The 21615-nt window shown below is 51.9% G+C and overlaps 1 protein-coding gene and 1 long non-coding RNA gene across 6 annotated transcripts; one reads left to right on the forward strand and one right to left on the reverse strand.

Annotated features, from left to right (window-relative positions):
• Positions 1–2033: 2033 nt before the first annotated feature.
• On the reverse strand, positions 2034–3532 carry LOC124520443 (uncharacterized). The gene is made up of 2 exons (XR_006964319.1): positions 3274–3532; positions 2034–2991 (listed from the first exon to the last, which is right to left on the reverse strand). It is a non-coding gene; the product is annotated as an uncharacterized LOC124520443 (long non-coding RNA).
• A 99-nt stretch (positions 3533–3631) lies between these two features.
• FHIP2B (FHF complex subunit HOOK interacting protein 2B) lies at positions 3632–21328 on the forward strand. Of its 5 annotated transcripts, none has more exons than XM_047091018.1 (17): positions 3632–3731; positions 7558–7636; positions 10557–10729; positions 13483–13587; positions 13683–13805; positions 14033–14260; positions 14364–14560; positions 14850–14958; positions 15177–15253; positions 15821–16010; positions 16497–16642; positions 16760–16888; positions 17048–17153; positions 17358–17540; positions 17881–18021; positions 18237–18337; positions 18567–21328. In XM_047091018.1, exons 1-17 carry the CDS (start codon positions 3687–3689, stop codon positions 18703–18705), a joined length of 2271 nt encoding a protein of 756 aa, XP_046946974.1. In that variant the 5' UTR covers positions 3632–3686; the 3' UTR covers positions 18706–21328. The 5 variants fall into 5 exon arrangements, with proteins under 5 accessions (XP_046946974.1, XP_046946976.1, XP_046946975.1 ...); XM_047091020.1 differs by having other exon boundaries at positions 17358–17501; XM_047091019.1 differs by having other exon boundaries at positions 17063–17153.
• The last annotated feature ends 287 nt before the right edge of the window (positions 21329–21615 follow it).

The raw sequence follows: 21615 nt of genomic DNA on the forward strand, positions 1-21615 counted from the left end.
AGCTCTGATACATCTACAACATGGTTTTATCCTTTCAACAACCTGCGAGGTAACAGCATAGATCATTTTAATCCTTTTAGGCAATGAGAAAATTGTAGAAGAGTTCAGCCGAAGCCTGAAGGTACGTGTAAGTGAATGAGTGGAGAATGGAGACAGACATCCAAGTTTCATCACTGTTAACCCAGGACTTTCCCCAACGTAGTTCCCTCTCAAGGGGTAGCAAGGAGGGCCGACTAGGAGGCGTAGAGAGAATAGTCTCCAACACCAGTACCCAGTTTTAGGTGTTCAACCAATGTTTGGAGGGCTTACCCTGTTCCAGCATTAGAGATTCAGTGGTGACAAGGCCAGCATCCTCAGGGCCACGGAACTCCCAGGGTGTTGAGCACCAAGGGATGCTGAGGCAGTGTTTGATCACAGTTCACTGGGAAATGCTTTTGGTGGGGCAGACTGCATGCTAACACCTAAAGGATTTTAAGTTCCTGAGATTTGGAGACCTGGAGTGGAGGTGGGTCCCTAAAACAAAACCTTAGAAGAATCTCTCAGTGCCTCTTCCTGCGACACACACACGCACATGCACATGCACATGAACAGGCACATGCACATGAACAGATACAAAATCTTCATGATTACTTAGCAGTTTGCAAAACTTTTTTCAAAAAGTGTATCTTGGGGGCACCTGGGTGGCTTAGTCAGTTAAGCCTCTGGCTTTGGCTCAGGTCATGGTATCACGGTTCGTGGGTTTGAGCTCTGCATCATGCTCTGCTGTCAGTGCAGAGCCTGCTTCGGATCCTCTTTTCCCCTCTCTCTCTGCCCCTCCCCTGCTCACACTCTCTCAAAATTAAATAAAAACATTAAAAAAGTAAAAATTACATCTTATTATTAGTAATTGGAATACATTTATAAATTGAATTTTATAGTTAATTATAAAAATGAGTGAGAACAAAGAAGCTCTGATGAATAAAAATTTTTGAGATTTGTATATGACAGTTGCCCTTTTTTGTTGCATTTGGCTGCATAGTATCAGGAAAATCCTGATTCATACAGATAAGTAGTTACAAAATTGTGGTGGTTTAAAAATGCACACAAATCCATTCTCATTCCTCCCATCGAGTGGCAGTGTCCATGCCCCCTCTTCTTGAATCAGGGCTTAAGTGACTTTTACATTTAAAACTATTCACCCTCCAATAGCCTTCCACCCTCATTTAAACTGACAGGAGGAAAGGCTTTATTCAAAGGTCTTCTCCCCAATGAGCTAATCTGTCAGACTTTAACTACAGTTGACCCTTGAACAGCATGCAGGTTAGGGGTGCTGTCTCCTCCGTGCAGTCGAAGATCCACATACAACTTCTTACTGCCCCCAAATCTAACTGCTAATAGCCTGTTGACCAGAAGGCTTACTAACATAAAACAGTTAATGAACACATGTTTTGTATGTTATATGCACCATATACTGTATCCTTAGAGTAAAGTAAGCTAGAGAAAAGAAAATATTAAGAAAATCACAAGGGAGAGGAGTACTTGGCTGTCTTGGTCAAAAGAGCATGCAACTCTTGATCTTGGGATTGTGAGTTTTAGCCCCACATTGGGTGCAGAGATTACAAACACATACACACACACACACACACACACACACACACACACACCAAAAAAATAAGGGCACCTGGGTGGTTCAGTCAGTTAAGTGTCCGACTTCGGCTTAGGTCATGATCTCACGGTTCCTGAGTTGGAGCCCCACATTGGGTTCTGTGCTGACAGCTCAGAGCCTGGAGCCTGCTTTGGATACTGTGTCTCCCTCTCTCTCTCTTCCTTTCCCCCACGTGTGCTCTCTCTCTCTCAAAAATAATAAACATTAAAACAAAAAACAAAAACACACATAAAAAACCTTTTAAAATTTTTTTTAAAAAGAAAAAATCTTAAGGATGAGAAATTACAGATAGAGTGTTGCACTGTATCTAAAAAAATGCATGTATAAGCAGACCTGTACGGTTCAAACCCATGTTATTCAAGGGTCAACTGTACATCAGTGGGCTCTAACACTTTTGGCATATAACACGTTTCCGCTAACATTTATTAGAAGTTCTAAGACAAAATTTTTAAAGTGAAGCCAAATGAAAGGTTATGAATTCCTGATGCACTTTCACTATATCCCAGAGTTTCTTGGGGAAAGCTGATTTAATCCATTCAGCTGCTTCCCTTACCTATGAGGAAGCTGGCCCAGAAAAACAGTGCAGGACTGGACTCAGGTCTCCACCTCTCCAGGTGGCCTCTCTGTACACAACAGGCTTGTTTCTTCCCTTTGTTCTTACACATTCTGGCCTGAAAGCTTCCTCTTCTTTCCCATAGGGCTCCTCACAGGGGCCCATTTGCAGATGGACTATTTTAAAAGGTCTCTTTTTCCCAAGCAGTTGTCAGAGAACTGAGATCCAAATGCCAGCTCTGGATGGGATGGGCAGAACCCTGCCCCCCCCCCCCCTCGTGACTTAGCCTGGACTCCAGGCTCCACTCCAGGGTACACAGCCATCTCTGGACAGGTCGTTGTCTCCTGGGCCTCAGCCTGACTGGTAAATGGAGCCCAAAAGGCAGGGCTAGTGCGGTGAAGCCCCAAGACCCCCTCCCCCCAGCTCTAGGTCCTACAGCTTTGTGATAGAGGCTACCCCTCACCCTCTCATCAGATGTCAGTGGTCAGTAGAAATACATTTTGAACAGATATCAGCCCTCTTCTCAGAAAGATCTTTCCATTCCTGAGGGTTGGAGGTGGAGGTGGTAGGGAAAATGGGCTTTAAACTGTCAAGAGTTGCTGCTCCAGACGTTCCAGGAAACCCTGCTCTTGTTGAGGGTTCTGCCTGTGTAATTCTTGGGCTCACCTTGCCCTGGTAGGGGGCGCCTCAACATGGGAGACCCATCTTCTGTTTCTTTCCTTGGTGCTGCTAGAAGGGCAACCGGGCCAGTTGTCGCTTCCTCTGCAGAACCTCTGCACCAGTGGTGTATCCACTTAAAGGAACAAGCAACAAGGGAAATTAATTTTAATAATCTAGTCCGTTTAACCCAATATATCTAATATATTACGATTTCAACAGGTAATCAACATCAAACATCATCAGAGAGCTATTTTACATTTTCTTTGTGTACTAAGTCTTCAGAATCCGAGGTGTACTTGACCTTCGGCACATCTCAATCAGGCCTAGCGCGTTTGTTTCAGGGCTCCACAGCCTCATGCGGCCAGTGGCTACTGTGTTGGGCAGAGGGCGGGGGTAGGGGCATCTGGAGACTTACAGGATCCACAGACGTTCTTAAGCCTGTCTTCCTCGGGAGGAAGAAACCTCCCGGTCCCACTCGCCCTTCTCGCTGCCATCTGGCTCCCCAGGGAGCCCTGGCAGCACTTGAAGGCGCCCCTCCGCTGCGACGCCGGGCTTCAGCGTCCCCCCTGGCTCTCCACGGGCGAAATACGTCGGCGCCCGGCCTCCTTCCCGACCACGCCGGGCCGGGCCGGGCCAGGCCGGGCCGGGGCTGGGGCGGTGGGCAGCGGTAGCCCCGGCGGGCCGAGGCGGGGCGGGCCAGGCAGGGCCCCGCCTCCTCGCCGCGCCTCCCGGGCCGCGCTCCGCCTGTGAGCTCCGCCGCCGCTGCCGCCGCCGCCGCCCGCCGCCGCCCAGGAGCCCAGCCGAGCCGGGCTGGGCCGGGCCGCCAACATGCTGAGCCGGCTCGGAGCGCTGCTGCAGGAGGCCGTGGGGGCGGTGAGGCGGGGGAGGCCGGGGCGCGCGGGGCCTAGGCCGGAAGGGCGGGCGCGGGACCGGGGGAGGATCCGGCGGGCGGGCGGGCGGAGGAAGCGGGCCCGCCTCGGGGAAGGGACCCCCACCCAGGCCGCGGCGCCCTTTCCCCGGCCTCCTCTCTCCCCCGTCGCCTCCCCCCCCCCCCCCCCGCACAGCACTCCTGCTTCGCGTGGCTTCTTTCCCAATCGCACCGACTTCCAGCCCCTCTCCGTATCGCCCCAGCCCCTAACCCTTCTCCCCAAATGGCTTCCTGTCTCTTTTTCCTGCTCCCCGTTCCCAGTTCGCTCCCAGTTCCCCAACTCTTCTGTGCCAGAGGGCTCCCTTGTCACCCAAGAGTTTCTTCCCCAAAGTCCCCTCCCCAGGCTGTTCGCCTTCCTCCTCGGCCCACGCTCCTCCCTTCCTGGCCACCTGGGCTTGAAAAATAGACGTCCCTTGCCCTCCTTCTGAGCCTCCAGACAACCCCAGGACCTTAGTCAGGCGCGTGTCTCTCAGCCTCCACTTGAGAAGTCCCGGCCTAGATGGCCCAAGCCCTGACCGTGTATACACAACCCAGAGGTGGGTGGGTGCCTGGCCCAGGAAACAGCAGGGCCCAGGGGCTGTATACGGAATGTTATCTCCCACCACACTAGCCGCACCACACCAGCCGAGCCAGGTTGACCTTGAGTCAGGAGAGGCCAGCCTGGTGGGGCCTTGGGGCAGCCATGTGAGGAAGAGTTTGTGTTTTTGCCATTTTCTGTTGGGAGTTGAAGGCTGGTCACAGGCGGGTTCACTTCATTCAGTGAGATAAAAGTGCAGTGTGGATAGGGTAGGCCAGAGGCCTTCTGTTTAAAGCAACCCTGCCAAGAATCTGTCTGTAGAGTTAACAGTTCTTTTGTCTCAAAGTAGAAGTCCTCCTCTAATTGATCGGTTTAGTATATTGTATCAGAGTTGCTCTGGAGAAAGACTTGTGTTTCACCTCCTTTCTCCTCAACGCACCCCCCCCCCCAAAACAGAGCTTATTGTACATGGGAACAGGCTCAGCCTTAATGAGATTTGTGAAGAAAGTGAAAAGCTTCTCCTCCTGCCTCTCCTCCTGTCCCCAGCCCTGCCCTTCCTGATGTCCAGGTGCTTCCAGGGCAGCCCCCCTTGGGAGGGGTTCTAAAATGATCTCTTCTTCCGCTCCTCCTTGTCTCCTATCAAGACAGCTGTCATCTTAGAAAGTGATGTGACAAACTACTTCATACCTGTCAGGGAAAGCTCCATGGGCAGCGTGGGTAGGTGGGCCAGAGAGAGCCTTAGTTTTGAGAAGTGAATTTCTAATGCTTCCAATGAGGGAATTTCTGCATCAGTGGCTGGAGGGGGTACTGGTGGTCAAGGGAGATATTTTTAGGCAAGTGATCTTCTGCTCCTGAGTATACAATATATAGACAATTCTGGAGAAGTTTGGCTGACCCAGTATAGCTGTCAGGAGATATAGGAGCCCCTCTTTTGCTCTCTACCCCCCAGATCAGGGCATAGCCCTTACCCTGGCTGTGTCACCAGGTTAGGACCCCAGCAAGTTGCTTGACTCCTTGTTATAAGGAGGGAGAGTGCTCCTTCCTGCCCTCTTCTGACAAAACAGAATAGCAATCCTTATGGTTCTTTTAAAAAAACATCTTTGTTATCATTAACGAAGATAGTAAAGATCATCATGTGGTATAGTTCCTTTGGAGTTATGATAACTAATAGTAGATTCCCTTGCTTTCTTCCAACAGTCTGTTTTGTGACAATCCGTTACAGTTTGCTAACAGTCTGTGTTCTCTGGGTTCTCCTCTTACCCAATTGTTCTTTTCTAATGTAAGTCCAGCTCAAGGTTTTAGGAGACTATCAATGAATTTTGAGACTAGATGAGAGCCCATCACAGAAAAGTGAGATAATTATAGTGCTGGTCAAGGAGCAGGGGGCTTTCCAAGAGACAAGAAACTATGGAAAGGAGGTGTTAAGGAGTTTGCTGAGCTATTTAGTACATATGAATGAGTAGTCACTATGTGCAGAGCCCTTTAGGAGCAGGCAGAGGTAGAAAACACAGAACCCGAGCCCTCAGGGAGCTCACAGTCTGGTAGAAGAGGTGAGCACTAATCCAGCAATAATAGTATCACACAGGACGTGGTAAGATGCAGTCAATTCATGTGGAAAGTGTGTTTGGAATGACTTACTGGAGGTGCCACTCCAGTAAGAGTCATGCCCCCCACAGCTAACTTTGAAAGAAGACAAGGTTGTCTGGGAGCGTTTCAGGGCCTCTGATTCAGTGTTACTGCTTCTTTCTCCTATCTTAATGGCCTCCCAACCATTCTTCCTGCCTTCATCTCCTACACAAAACTGCCAGATGACCCTGCCTGGAACACTGCTCAGAAGATGTCGTTGACTGCCCCCCACTGCCTGCAAAAAACAATCCTGACTTGGTGGCTTGATGTACAGGGACACATACACTCATCAACCCATCCTTGTCCCAGACACTCTGTGCAGAGTTCCTTCTGCAGGAAATGTCTTTCCTTCATCTCGAACTGTTGAACTCGGACCCTGTTCTTCAAGTTTTAGTTCAAGGGTAACCTCAGTAAAGCCTTCTCTGTTCCAGTTCTCTTTTCCCAGAGATCATGTTCCATCTCTCCTGTGTCCTCATGCAACTTCCTGTAGCTGAGTTATTCAGGGTGGTTTTATATTCTCTTCTCCCTGGCACTGGGTCTTCAACATCCTTATATTGCTTATAGCGTCTAGCATAGCATCTTGTACACAGTGGGCACTCAAAAGATACTGAATAAATAAGGAGTAGACTGTCAGTTCTATGATGTAGTAAAGTGTGAGGTTAGAGAAAGATGTGTCCAAGAACTCTGGCAAGGCCTTTCTGGAGCTGGTGGCCCTTAGCCGGACCTCACTGGTGACTGTTAGGATCTAGGCAAGCGTAGGGGGATGCAGGGCTTCCGGGGTAAAGGAGTGGCCTGAGCAGAGATGGAGAGGTAGAAATGAGCATCTGTGGTAAGGGATTATTTGTGCATTTTTCTCCTGTAGTCATTTACTCCGCAAGAAAAGGGAACAAATGCTCTTTTTTGGAGTTTTCAGAGAAAGTAGTTATCAATTCAAAGCTACTCTCAGTGTAGAGATGGAGAGATCACTTCTGGAAAAGGGAGAGGTTTGGGGCTTGCTCACAATGGGAATAGAATTCCCTGGGGCTTCAGGCTGTGCACCCCTAACTCCTCCAGCAGTTCTCAGCCTTGGATAAAAGACGCAAGCATGTTGTAAGTAAGGCACTTTATTAATATTATGCTAACGTTACCCATCTGGTTGAACGAAGCCTTTCAGTGGCCTTGAACACAGATTTTTGCAGACTCTCAGATTGAGAGGGACCTAAAAGCTTTGTCTCTGCCATGTTTTCCACGTGTATCATTTTTATTTTGTTATTTTGGGGACGCTTCACTGTTTTCCTCTGTGTCTTTCTATTGTAGTGTAACTGTCTTGAGAGGATCTGTTTCTGTGTCTGTTTCCCCCACCAACATTCTTAGCTCTTCCAGGACAGGGACTGTGGAATCATGACATGTAGCAGGAGTACAGCATTTCCAGGACAGAGGGGGTCCAGGAGAGGTGCCAAGAGATTGTCCTGGGGAAAATGTGTTATTGTTCCCTTTGAGAACCTGGATCACAGTGCTTCCTCCAGGGCCTAGCACTGACCCAACACTTGGTAAATGGTGGAACATCTGTTCTGATGGGTGATGGTGGCAGCGGAGCCCGTGATCACTGTGGTGGCTACTTAGGCTGTGTGTCTCTGCTCTCTCCACAGCGGGAGCCCAGCATTGACCTGCTGGAGGCCTTTGTGGAGCACTGGAAGGGCATCACGCACTACTACATTGAAAGCACAGGTGGGGCCTGCTTCCCCTTGGACGGGGGACTCCTGCAGGGAGTGGGGAGGAAGGTGTAGGCAGGGTCACCACGCAAGGCAGAGATGCAGGTGTCCTGGATAAGGTGACAACTGCTGCCGAGGAGTTCAGACTGGGGGCTGGCCCCACCCTGACCTTTTGGGAGAGGAGCCGAGTGAAGTAGGAGTGGGGACTAGGAAGTTGGGCATCTCACTGGCCTGACACTGCAAGGCAGAGGTTGAGCCCCACTTGCCCCTAGCTTCCAGCTCTGCAGACGTCCAGGCCTTTAGTCCCCAGGTACCTGTTCCTCTTTTCCCTGAGCTGACTTAGAGGGCATTTCCCTTATAGAAATCTAGGGTAGGAGGAGAACTGAAGTCCAGGCATGTAACGTGCCTGTGTCCTTCTCCCCTAGCTGAGAGCCAGAGCCTCGGGTAATCTGGGCCCATCAGGATGGCTTTCTGAGGGGCGGAATCTGATTGGCTGCTCTGTAGTCGATATGTTGGTATTGGCAGATACACACTGGTGGCCAGGTAACCCTGTCCTGCATCCCTGGCTTTCTACCTCCTGGTTCAGACTAGGGTTTGATTCCAGTCTACATCTTTCCTAAAGACTTTATTTCCAGCCTGAGCCAGCCCAAGAAATTAAAAAGCAGTCTTTGGACACTCTGAGGGACCCCTAAAAGTCCTTTTAAATCACGTTTCTGAATCTTGGTACTGTTGACATTGGACTTAATCATTCTTTGTTGTGGGGGGGGGAGCTTTTGGGGGTGCGTGTTTAGCAGCAGCTCTGGCCTCTACCCACTGGACACCAGTAGCACCTCCTACCCATTGTGATAACCATAAATGTCTCCAAAAATTGCCAAATGTTCCTGGGGGCAAAATCGCCCCCAGTTGAGAACAATTGCTTTAAACTGAAGATCTTTGGGGGCACCTGGGTGGCTTAGTCGGTTGAGTGTCTGACTCGTGATTTCGGATCATGTCATGATCTCATGGTTCCTGAGATTGAGCCCCACATTGGGCTCTGTGCTGACAGCACAGAGCCTGCTTAGGATTCTCTCTTCCTCCCTCCCCCCCCCTCACTCTCACTCTCTCTCTTGCTCTCTCTCCCTCTCTTTCTCTCTGCCCCTCCCCTGCTCTCTCTCTCTCAAAATAAATAAACATGAAAAAAAAAAGAATCAGAGGGGCATCTGTGTGGCTCAGTCATTTGCACATCTGACTTTGGCTCAGGTCATGATCTTGTAGTTTGTGGGTTCAAGCCCCACATCGGGCTTGCTGCTATCAGCCTGTCAGCACAGAGCCAGCATCAGATCCTCTGTCCCCGTCTCTGCCCCTCCCCTGTTTACGCTCTCCCCCAAAATAAATAAATATTTTTAAAAGGAATCAGAAATGTCATTAGCTATTAAAAAAATTAAACTGAAGTCCCTTTTTTATTGAGATATAATTGATGTAACATATCATATAACTCAGATATACAACATACTGATTCAATGTATGAATATGTTGTGAAATTATCATCACAATAAGTCTAGTTAATATCCATCACCCTGTATAGTTACCAATTTTTTTTCTTGTGATGAGAACTTTTAAGATCTACTCTTAGCAGTTTTTAAATATACAGTACATTAACTATAGTCACCATGCTGTACTTAACATTCCCAGGACTTACTTATTTTTTAACTGGAAGTCTGTACCTTTTACTTATTTTTTTTTTAATTTTTTTTTAACGTTTTATTTATTTTTGAGACAGAGAGAGACAGAGCATGAACGGGGGAGGGGCAGAGAGAGGGGGAGACACAGAATGGAAGCAGGCTCCAGGCTCTGAGCCATCAGCTCAGAGCCCGACGCGGGGCTCGAACTCATGGACCGCGAGATCGTGACCTGAGCTGAAGTTGGACGCTCAACCGACTGAGCCACCCAGGTGCCCCAAGTCTGTACCTTTTAGACTGAACATCTCTTGACAGAGAGCCCCAATCTATCAGGACAGTGGGAAAAGATCCAGAACTGACTCAGGTCCACCTGAGGTTTCATCTGACCCCATCCATTCATTTCCTGAACAGTACCTAGACCAGAGGTGCAGATGTGGGGGAGGTGAGCCAAGTTGCTCAAAAGCCAATGCTTTTGAGAAAAGCTAGGGGGTGCTCCAAGGCCAGTCCCAAAGCATCAAAACTAGTTTTACAAGAACACTCCGTCTGAGACTCTGACTACAAAAGCCCCAGCTTCTCCACCAAGACCTTCGCACAGTGAAACTGCTTTGCCTCCGAACCTGTGGTTGTGCATGGACTTTTTTCTGCCTTGTAAAAAATGGAGTACTGTCTCCTGTGAGTGTAAAGAGGACAGGAGGTTACCTCTCAGGAAGCTGCTAGAAGACAGCTTCTACATTATGTGACAGAGACCCCTAAGCCCATGGCTTGTCACTTTGGCCCAGAGCTGGCCTGCAGCCTGGGTAGTGTACCCTTCTGTATGTCCCAGAGTTTGGAGAAAAAATGATGCCACTTTTTTGTAATTTTTTTAATGTTTATTTTATTTATTTTGAGAGAGAGAGAGAGAGAGAGAATGAGCAAGTGAGCAGGGGAGGGGCAGAGAGAGGATCCCAAGCAGGCTCCACACTGTCAGCGCAGAGCCCGACGTGGGACTTGAACCTATGAACTGTGAGATCATGACCTGAGCCAAAACCAAAGTCAGACCCTTAAGCAACTGAGCCACCCAGGTGTCCCTAAAAGATCTTTTGTCTTGTTAAATATAGAGGCACCAAGTGCTAACTTCCATTTCCTTTGGTCTTTGAAGCAAACTGTTAACCTGGCCTTACTCCAGGTTTACCCTCCGCCCCCCCCCCAGTGTTTCCGGGGGGGGGGACTGTGGGCTTGACCCCCTCAACACAGAGTCCCCTCTTTCCCCCCCACCTTTGTCTCCTGAATCTCTATTAGATGAAAACACCCCCGCCAAGAAAACAGATATTCCCTGGCGGCTGAGGCAGATGTTGGACATCCTGGTCTACGAGGAGAGGCAGCAGACAGCAGCTGGCGAGGCAGGGCCCTGTCTGGAATACCTGCTGCAGCACAAAATCCTGGAGACCCTGTGCACGCTGGGCAAGGCTGAGGTGGGCAGGACCCTGGGGTGCCCCTGGAACTTTCCACCCAAACTGGAGCCCCTGTGTTCCAGGCTCTTCCACCTGTCCTCCCGTCACCTAGGTTGAGGAAATGCTCCCATTACTGTCAGCATTCATTCAGTGAAGATGTACTAAGAATCAGCCATGTGCCAGGCAGGGTCCTAGGTGCTGGGGACACAGCAGTGATTAAAACAGACAAAAATTCTAGTCAGAGAGTGGTGGATAATAAGAGGAGCCTGCATGCAGTATATTCAACAATGACAAGGTCATGGAGAAAAATAAAGCGGGACGGGGAATTGGCAGTGCAGGGGAGGCCAGTTTCATACAGGCAGACTTCGTTTTATTGCACTGCACTTGACTGTGCTTCACAAATACTGCATGTTTTACAAGTTGAAGGATTATGGCAGTGCTGCGTTGAGAAAGTCTATTGGCGCCATTTTTCCAACAGCATTTGTTCATTTCGTGTCTCTGTGTCACATTTTGGTAATTCTTATAATATTTGAAACTTCGTTATTATATCTGTTATGGCGATCTGGGATCAGTGATCTTTGATGTTGGTATTATAATTGGGGGCACCACAGACAGTGCCCATGTAAGACTGCTCCACCTACCAGCCACTCCCCATCTCTCTCCCTTCCCTTGGGGCTCCCTATTCCCTGAAACACAACAATGTTGAAATTCGGCCAATTAATAACCCTATAATGGCCTCTACATATTCAAGTGAAAGTAAGAGTTGCATGTTTCTAAATCAAAAGTTAGAAATGATTAAGCTTAGTGAAGAAGGCACGTTGAAAGCTGAGATAGACCAAAAGCTGGGCCTCTCGCACCGAGCAGTTAGCCAGGTTGTGAATGGGAAGGAAAAGTTCTTGAAGGAAATTAAAAGTGCTTTCCGGTGAACACACGAATGATAAGACAGCAAAGCAGCCCTGTTGCTGTTACTGAGAAAATGTGGGTGGTCTGCATAGAAGATCAAACCAGCCACAACATTCTGTTAAACCAAAGCCTAATCCAGCACGTCCTGACTCTCTTCAATTCTGTGAAGGCTGAGAGAGGTGAGGAAGCTGCAGGAGAAAAGTCTGAGGCTGGCAGAGGTTGGTTGACGAGGTCTGAGGACAGAAGCTATCTCCGTGACATCAAGGTGCAAGGCGAAGCAGCAGGAGCTGATGTGGAAGCTGCCGCAGGTTCTCCAGAAGATCCGGCTCAGATAATTCATGAGGATGGTGACACTGAACAACAGGTTTACAACGTAGTGAAGCAGCCTCTGTTGGAAGAAGATGCCACCTAGGACTTTCACAGCTACAGAGGCAAAGTCAATGCCTGGCTTCAAAGCTTCAAAGGACAGGCAGCTGGTGACTTCAAGTGAAGCCAGTGCTCATTTACTATTCTGGAAGGCCGAGGGCCCATAAGGATGATGCTAAATCCATCCACTCTGCCTGTGCTCTGTACATGGAACAACAAAGCCTGAATGACCACACTTCTGCTCACTGAGTGTTGTAAGTCCACTGCTCGCTGACAGTGCACGGGTCACCCATGAGCGCTGATGGAGATGGACAACGAGGTGAACGTGGTCTTTGTGCTTGCTCACACAGCATCCATTCTGCAGCCCATGGGTCAAGGAGTCATTTCAACTTTCAAGTCTTATTATTTAAGAAATGCATGTTGTAAGGCTATGGCTGCCGCAGACAGGGATTCCTCTGATGGATCTGGGCAAGGTAAATTGAAACCTTCTGGAAAGGAGTCACCATTCTAGGTGCCATTAAGATCATTCGTGACTCACGGGAAGAGGTCAAAATAGCAACATGAACAGAAGTTTGGAAGAATTCGATCGCAGCCCCCATGGAGGACCGTGAGGGCTTCCGGACTGTGGTGGCGGAGGTGTCTGTGGGTGTGTGTCGGGGGGAACGGCGAGAGAGCCGGGACTGGAAGAGGAGCCTGGATATGGCACTGAATTGCCGCCGTCTCGTGAGCAGACTTGAACGGATGAGGAGTTACTCCTTCTGGATGAGCAAAGACTATGGTTTCTTGAGGTGGGAGCTACTCCTGGTGGAGATGCTATGAAGATGCTTGAAATGACAACAGAGGGGTCAGAACATGACATAAACTCAGTCGATAGAGCAGCGGCAGGGTTTGAGAGGCTTGACTCCAATTTTGAAAGAAGTTTTGTTGTGAGTAAAGTGCTATGAAACAGCATCGCGGGCTGCAGGGAAATCGGAAGACTCGATCAACACGGCAGATTTCATTGTATTATTTTCAGGAATTGCCGCAGCCACCCCGACCTTCAGCAACCACCGCCCTGATCAGTCGGCAGCCACCGACATAGGGTCAAGACCCTCCACCGGCAAAAAGATTATGACTCGCTGGAAGCGTGGATGATGGTTAGCATTTTTTAGCAATAAAGTATTTTTAAGTTAAGATCATGTACATTGCTTTTTAGATATAAGACAATTTCACACTTAATAGACTATAGTATAGTGTAGACACAGCTTTTATGTTCACCAGGAAACCAAAAAATTAATTTGACTTGCTTTATCGCGATATTCACCTATTGCAATACTCACTTGATTGTAGTGCTCTGGAAGCAAACCTGTAGTATCTCCAGGAAGTGAAGGAAGGAGGCTTGCAGAAAAGGCGCCCTCTGAGCAGTGACAGAAGGGAGGATTGTGCTATGGCCCATGGGGGAGGAGCACTCCAGGTGATGGTCATGGCTTCATCTGCTGATGGGCACTCTGTTCCTTGACCCCCAGTACCCCCCAGGCATGCGACAGCAGGTGTTCCAGTTCTTCAGCAAGGTTCTGGCCCAGGTGCAGCACCCCCTCCTGCATTACCTCAATGTCCACAGGCCTGTGCAGGTGAGGGACCAAGAAACTAAGGGGTGTCTGAGGGTCAAGCCCTTCTCTTCCCTGCTACCCCATTCCCTTCTGTTTCTATCTTGCCTCCCTTCTAGAAGCTTCTCCGACTTGGTGGGACAGTTCCTGGATCCCAAACAGAAAAGGAGGAGGTGCAGTTCACCACTGTTCTCTGCTCCAAGATCCAACAGGATCCAGCCCTGCTCACCTACATCCTGGAAGTGAGCACCTCTGTGGGGAACAGAAGCGGGAGGGCCCAGACCCCAGGGCAGACCCCTGTGGCCCTTCTGAGGAAGTAGAGGATGGAGCAGGTACTCAGGCACCTAGGCGGCTTCCTCTCTAGCTCCACGCCGAGGCCCTGCCAGCCAGTGTGCAGCCTGTATTCCCAAGGGGGCATCATGGGGAATGGTCTGTACCATGAGCTGGCCTCATGCAACCTTCTTTGCAGGGTAAAAAGATTGTCAGTAGGAAGAAGTCATCCAAAGAACCCATCACCCTGCCTAGAGAGGCAGCCAGCATCCAAGACAAGGACCACCCCCACAGCAAGTCTCCTGACCTGAGTCCCTGTAAGGCCCAGGCCTTGACCGCCCAGCTGCCTGCTGAGACGGAGGAGCCAGATGGAGGAGTTGGGGAAAGCAACCTGATCACCTCTCTGATCGGGTTGTGCAAGAGCAAGGTGCTAGCTGCACACAGAGTGGGCAGGGGTGGGGAGGGTGAACTGCTGGGAGGGGATCTGGGGGCTCAGATGTATGTCCCTGAAGTTGTACCCCTACCCCTAGAAAGGTCGGGTGGCTCTGAAGGCCCAGGAGAACCTGCTGCTCCTGGTAAGTGTGGCTTCACAGGCAGCTGCCACCTACCTGGTGCACAGCAGCCCATGCTGCCCTGCCATCGTCGAGCACCTCTGCCAGCTGTACCAGTCCATGCCCACCTTCCTGGACCCCGCAGACATTGCCGCTTTAGAGGGCATCAGCTGGAGGTAGGCACTTGGCCAGGGAAAGCAGGGCTACATCTTCAGTGGCTAGCAGCCCTCCCTGTCCTCTGGTAGCCACTCCTCTGATTTCCCAGGAGGGATGGGGACCCCTGCTGGCCACCCTCTTCCTGAGGGTATAGCCCAACCCAGCCCATCCCAGCTTTCCCTTGAGGAAAACACCACTTTTGCTTCTGTACCTGATCTCCCAGCAACAGTGGTTGCAGGGAGAAGGGGCCCAGATTCCAGAAGGTACCTGAGGCAGGCCTCCCAGCTCCTTTCTTGCTTCCCCCTTCAGGTTGCCCAGTGCCCCGTCTGATGAGGCTTCCTTCCCTGGCAAGGACGCCTTGGCTGCCTTTTTGGGCTGGTTTGATTACTGCGACCACCTCATCACAGAGGCACACGTGGTGAGCAGGGGCGGACATCAACAGGGCTCTCTGTGGGGGTGCCCCGCGGTTCACCCCACTCTCTTCACTGCATCCACCTTGAGGAACAAGTAGGTCTTTCAGGAACTAGGGCCCCAGGTCTGCCTGTTATGTTAGACACTGTGCAAGGACACAGTTGTTTCTCAGTGGAAAGCACTCGTGGGGTAAAATGTGTTTAATACATGCTCTTTGGCACCTAGGTGGTTGCAGACGCCTTGGCAAAGGCTGTAGCTGAGAAATTATTCATGGAGATTCTGCAGCCCCACCTCCTGCATGTGTAAGTTTATGTCCAGTCCCCTTGGGCATGGCCATGGTCTGGATCCAGCTGCCCCTCCCCACCAAACCTTTTCCTGTCCCTAAGGCCAGGGACCTCCTTGGCCAGAGTCACATGGGTCTGTGGGCTCCATGGTTAATGTTTGCCAGGTTTGGCCCCCTGACACACGTGGCTCAGAGCCACATGGGCTGACAAAGTCCTCCCGCTCCGGGACTCTAGGACCTCAGGAGGGCTAGGGAGCGAGAAATGTAAGCCAAGATGTAAGGAAACCAGGAAGGGGTTCTGTCAGCACCACATTCATTCACTCCTAGCTGCCTCTTTGGTCTTACGTCCCCCGTCTGGCTTTCAGACCCCAGGCCTGGCTCAGTGCTCTTTCCCTGTAGTTTTTTTTTTTTTTTTTTTAAGTTTATTTATTTATTTCTTTTGAAAGAGAGGGAGTACGAGCGAGCAGGAGAGGGACAGAGAGAGAGAGAGAGGGAGAGAGAATCCCAAGCAGGCTCTGCACTGACAGTTGTCCAGTTGTCCAGACGCTAACTGACTAAGCCACCAGGTGCCCCTGTCTCCCTGTAGTTCTGAGCAGAGTGTGCTGACCTCCACCGCCTTGCTCACGGCCATGCTGCGCCAGCTCCGCTCCCCTGCGCTGCTGCGAGAGGCTGTGGCTTTCCTCCTGGGTGCAGACCCGCAGCCCGCAGCCCCCGAAGATGGCCCCCGCACTCTGTGCGCTCACCTCATCGGGCACTGCGATCACCTCTCTGATGAGGTGAGGTGGGGCAGGAGGGGGCTTATCCTACTGCCTCCCATCAACCCCTGCCCAAGGGATTTCCTGCATGCTTCTTCCCACTGTCGTTAGCTTACCTTGAGGCATTGGAACTCCTACCTGCGCCCCCAACAGTGACATGGTCATGGCGGCCAGACTGCTTTTGTCACATAGTTTTCTGTGATCGCATACTTGCCATGTGACTTGATATTTTCCAGACCTATTTCATATTCATTTGGCTTGTTTGAGGCTTACAGCCACTCTGAGCTAGGTGAGGCCGATATTCCGTTTTGCAAACATGGAAACTGAGACACAGAAAAGCCAGTTGGCTTACCCGATAGCACACATCAAATTAGTAACAGAACCAGCACCAGGCAGACTCCTGGCTCCTAGACCAGCACCCACCCACTCCCCCCAAACCCTGCTGTCTGATCTTTCTTATCCGAGTGAGCAATTCCTAGGTACGCCTGCTGACCCTTTCTTACCCAGATCAGCATCACCACGCTGCGGCTGTTTGAGGAGCTGCTCCAGAAGCCACACGAGCAGGTCCTCCGCAGCCTGGTCCTCTGCAACCTCGAGGGCCGCCATTATGTGGCCCGAGGCTCCCCTGAGCCCGAGAGCTACGAGGACACCCTGTAAGTGAAACCTTGTTCCTCTGGGAAGCCTCAGGCTGCCCAGGACCCATTACGGCCCTCAGTACCCCCACACTTATTCATTTATTCCTTGGTACCACTCGTCTGCCCTGGCCACAGAGATCTGGAGGAAGACCCCTACTTCACGGACGGCTTCCTCAACTCCAGCTTTCAACCCTCTGCAAAGCCTCCCCCAGCCCCTGCCACCAACTCAGATGGCAAAACAGCAGTGACCGAGATCGTCAACAGGTAGGGAGCTGGTCAGGAAATCTAAGTCACTTGAGGTTTGTTTGTTCTATCTTTGGCCATAGCCCCGATGAGGGGCAGCCCAGGAGGGAGTGTTCCCTCAGAGCTGGAGAGGGGGAAGGGAAAGACAGAGCAGCCCAGCCGGAGCCCCTCCACACCTAGGGTCCTGTCTCTCAGTTTCCTCTGCCTGGTTCCCGAGGAAGCCAAGACCTCAGCTTTCCTAGAGGAGACTGGATATGACACGTACGTCCACGATGCTTATGGACTGGTAAGTGTTGAAGCTTCTGCCAACATCCACTTCTCATTCCTCAAAGCCGTGGTATTGATAAATTCCACCTTCTCCCTCTGTGATCTCTCTCTCTTCCCTGCTCCGGCCAAGAACCTCGAGTGTATCCTTCCCACATGGCTTCCTCTGCCTGTGGGTGCCTCCTGACCACTGGGCTCACCTCCTCAACTCTCACTTCTGTTTCAGTTCCAGGAGTGCAGCTCCCGAGTCTCCCCTTGGGGCTGGCCCCTCGGTCCCACACCCCTGGACCCCCATGAGCCTGAACGGCCTTTCTTTGAGGGTCACTTCCTCCGAATGCTGTTTGACCGCATGTCCCGGATTTTGGAACAGGTAGTCAACAGGACTGGGCCCTGGCTACAAGGTTACAAGGTGAGGGCCCACAGGAAAACTCGAGGCAGTTTGCCTCTGGAGTCCTTCAGGAGAGTGGCCTGGCCCTGGGGGTCGAGCCCTCTTTGGTTCTTCAGCTCCACACTCTCCTTCCCCCAACCCCTCCCCTCTCCATTCTCCAGGCGGGAAGCCCCATCTTGCCTCTGCTCCACACGCCCTAACATGTTCTGGCCCTCAGCCCCAGGGAATCCATGACACACACACATCACGTGAGACTCCCACCCCCGCACACGTTCACACTGGCCAGGCGCCTGGCTGGGGGAGTGCAAAAATGCTCACCGCCCCCTGCCAACCCTCAGCTTGTCCACTGTGTTCCCTACAGCCATACAGCCTGAACCTGCAAGTGACCTCAGTCCTGTCCCGGCTTGCCCTCTTCCCCCACCCCCTTATCCATGAGTATCTCCTGGATCCCTACATCAACCTGGCCCCTGGGTGCAGGAGTCTGTTCTCTGTGCTTGTCAGGGTAAGGATGCTGGAGCCGAAGGGCGTGTGTCGCTGGTGGTGCAGGAAGGGAGGGCAGTGGGACGGGGGTGGGGGGCTACAGGAGTGGGAACCCTGGCCAGCGCCAGGGGAAGGCACAGGCACACGGCCCCTCCCCTGCCACGGTACTGCAGAGCTAGGGGACCCTGCATGAGTGTCACCACTGCCCCCCTCAGTCCTGTCTCATTCCTGCTCTAGGTGATCGGGGACTTGATGCAGAGAATTCAGAGAGTACCTCAGTTCCCAGGCAAACTGCTCCTGGTACGCAAGCAGCTGATGGGTCAGGTCCCCGGGGAGCAGTAAGTAACCGAGGGAAGTGGTGCCCAAGGATGGACCCTGGGGTGGGAGGGCAGAGTGATCAAGGGAAGTGGGAGGAGCACAGGCCAGGGGGCAAAGAGGGCCCGTTGCCGAACTCCCATCTTCCCTCAGAGGTGTCTGCCATTGGGATGTACCTCATGGACACTGGGTTGTCATCCTGGGTATGCTCCTGCTGCCTCCCAGCTATGACCCACATGCTGTCTCCCTCAGGCTGGACCACCAGACTCTCCTCCAGGGCGTGGTGGTTCTTGAGGAATTCTGCAAGGAGCTGGCTGCCATCGCTTTTGTCAAGTTCCCCCCGCACAGTCCTCACCTGCACCTGTCCCCACCCCAGGAAGGGCACGTCTGAGCCAAGAGCAGGACCAGATGGGGGACTCCTGTCCTCACCTCTGCCCAAGAGCTGCCTCCCACCTGGCATGGCTGCCACCTCCCGCCTCCCAGGGTGGGAGCTTGGTTCCACCTCTACATCCCAGGTGCCTCTGCCTCTGAGGAGGCCTGGGCTTCCACTCCCAGGTTAACTCAAGAAGACCGTGGCCTGTCGGTCACACCAGACTGGGTTCAGGGAGTGGGTCTCCAAGGTACCAGAGGCCAAGGAGCAAAAGAGATGGCCTTCCAGACAGCATGGTGTCCTCGGGGCTTTCTTAGGAGAGCTGGGTAATTGCCAGCTGAGCACCCAGACCCAAACCCTCATGTGTTCCGTGCGTGTCACCTGTCTCTACGGACGATTTGTGGCCAGGGCCAAAACCTGTGGCTCAATTCCAGGGGCACAGGGGGAGTGAGTGATGGCTCTCAGGCTGGTCAGAACTATAGGCCAGAGAGATGGGGGCGTGGGAGCCCTGTCTCCGTCTTGCTAGGTACCACAGATGCTGCTGAGACTTGACATTTTTTCTCCTGCCTTCTTGACTTAACCTGTGGTGAAGGGGCAGTGGATGGCAGAGAAGCCCATTCTCCCTTCCCGGCCCTTTTGGAGGCTGTTGCAAAATTCCCAACCACCTCATGGCAAATGCCCAAAGCATGCTCCGCGCCCAGGCGGGGGCAGCTGCTAATGAGAGCCTTGGTGCAACTGCAGCCAGGGCAGGAGAGGGCTTGGGAAGTGGGGGGCTGGGTGCCAGGCCCTGGCTCCAGCTGGTTTCTCTCTGGCGCCTCTGAACCCGTCTCGGCAGGTCCTCAACACCTGGGCAGAGGGGATCAGAGACCCGGGGAGGCCAGGCCTGGCCCTCCACATCTCACCCAGCCCACAGAGTTCTTGACGGAATACTCTTCCAGGGGAGCAAGGGAGCCAAGGGGAGAGATGAGGCCAGGATGCCCACCTGACCCCAAGCCCCCATGGCCTAGTGGGGAGGTGCTGGGGCACTGGCAGCCAGTTGTAGTGTTGTTCTCCCTGCATGCCCTTCACAGCTGGGGCTGCCACCCCACCCGGCCCGAATCTGTCTCAACCTGCAGGAACACACAGGCGGCGCCAGGCATTACCTCACAGCAGGACTGCAGTGGCTGGCTTTGCTCCTGGGCAAGGAGGAGCAGGCCAGAGCCCCTTTCGCTTCCTTTTCCTGCCTATGCCGCTTCTAGAAGCCGGCCGCAGGTTGCCAGTAGGTGACATGAAAGAGGAGGAACTCAGTGACCTCTCCCTCTCCTGCATTCCTCCAAGCTGGGGAGGACTTAACTGCCGCTCTGAAGGACACCGTGCATGTGCGTGCATGCGTGTGTGCGCACGTGGGTGTTGGCGTGGGACAGGGGAGCAGAGCTCATGGGGCAAATTGGGTCTGAACTCTTCAAGTCAGAAAACATTTGAGCATCCGGGAGTCACAGATCCTCCCCTCCTCCATCCCCCTCAGCATTCGCACTGCATCCCCCCAGACAACACAGCAATCAATGGTTTGGTTGCGTGGGCACAGCTGCCCCGATCTCCACCGTTCGTGTCCTCCTGCGCAGGCCTCCGCTGCTCATTCAGGCCCATCTTCCTCCCTGAGAATGACAAATTCCTTTTCCAGCACTAGAGCGGAGGGGGGCAGTGTGCTGGGGGGCGGGCGGTAAATAGAGACAGGCTCTGGCAGCGCAAATCTGATGTTCCTCCGCGCCTGCCAGGAATCAGGCTCTCTCTTGGCCAAGCCACACTATTTCTGCCCAGCTTACCTACAGCTGAGAGCCAGCTAGCCTTGGAGACTCTGGGAAAGAATGGGCCATCTGAAGCATCTGTATGCAAGTCTCATTTTGAGGTTTGTATGTTGGGAATTGTATGAATGCTTTAGAGGACTTCATATTTTAAAAACTTGGTCCCTAAATGTGTGTGGGGGTGTGCTCAGGGGGGGTAGCTGAGAGAACTCCAGGAGAGAGCAAGTTGGGAACTTGGAGAGGGCTGCTGAGTGGCTCTCACCTCAGTGCATGTCAGAATCACTTGGTTTGCTTTTTACAATACCAGTGAAAGCAGTGTCTCTGGGGGGCGGCCCAGCATTGTTAATAAAGCTCTCCAGGTGATTCTAATGGGCACCCAGGGTTGAAAACTACTATAGGCTAAATAAAGTGGGAGCAAAGTTTGCACTTCGACATGGATATAGACTGGTGGGTCCCTCAGACCCTGAGAGAAGTGAACCAGAGTGAAAGGGTTTGGTTCCATCATGTGGGAGATGTTTGTCCTCAGAGGGGACAAAAGGATTCCTACCACAGCCTAACGCTAGAAAGATAAGATGGCAGGGGGAGGGGATGGGAAGGGGGCCTTGGAGGTTATCCTGGGTCTTCAGTGTCAGAATGGAGTTACCTCAGAAGGGAAGCCTCATCAAGTGTTTCCTTGCTCAGAACCAGAAATCTGTATTACATCCATTGAGTAGCACACGATATATTTTCTTTGTTCACTTCCTGTGGGTTTTTTCCTTAAATTTTAGTAAAGTTCTTTTAAAAAAAAAAATTTTTTTTTTTTTTTTTTTTAAATCAAGACTCTTCTGAACTGAAGGGAAATGAATAAAAGGTTTTGGTCTGGCTTGGTCTGGAGTTGTAGAATGGCAGAGGCAGGAGCCTAGAGGTAGGCAGAGTGATGCAGGGAGTGGACAGGGAAGCCCAAAGAGATGAAACTCTGCTGAGAGGCAGGGCCAGCTTTCACAACTCCTTGCCCCCCTTGGAGTTTCTGGTGTTCTCACAGCTCAAACCTTGGAGGGGATGTGGACACCTCGCACCATGGCAGACAAGAGAAAGAGAATCCCACTGGGCCACAGACGCTACAGCGGGTGGCAGGAAGTTGGCCTGCCCCAGTCCTGCAAGTGGGGGACAC

This window comes from Lynx rufus, unplaced genomic scaffold (assembly GCF_022079265.1).
Source record: "Lynx rufus isolate CCGP_SWC_20201006 ecotype Redwood Valley unplaced genomic scaffold, mLynRuf1.p SCAF_3, whole genome shotgun sequence".
Classification (NCBI taxonomy): Eukaryota; Metazoa; Chordata; class Mammalia; order Carnivora; family Felidae; genus Lynx; species Lynx rufus.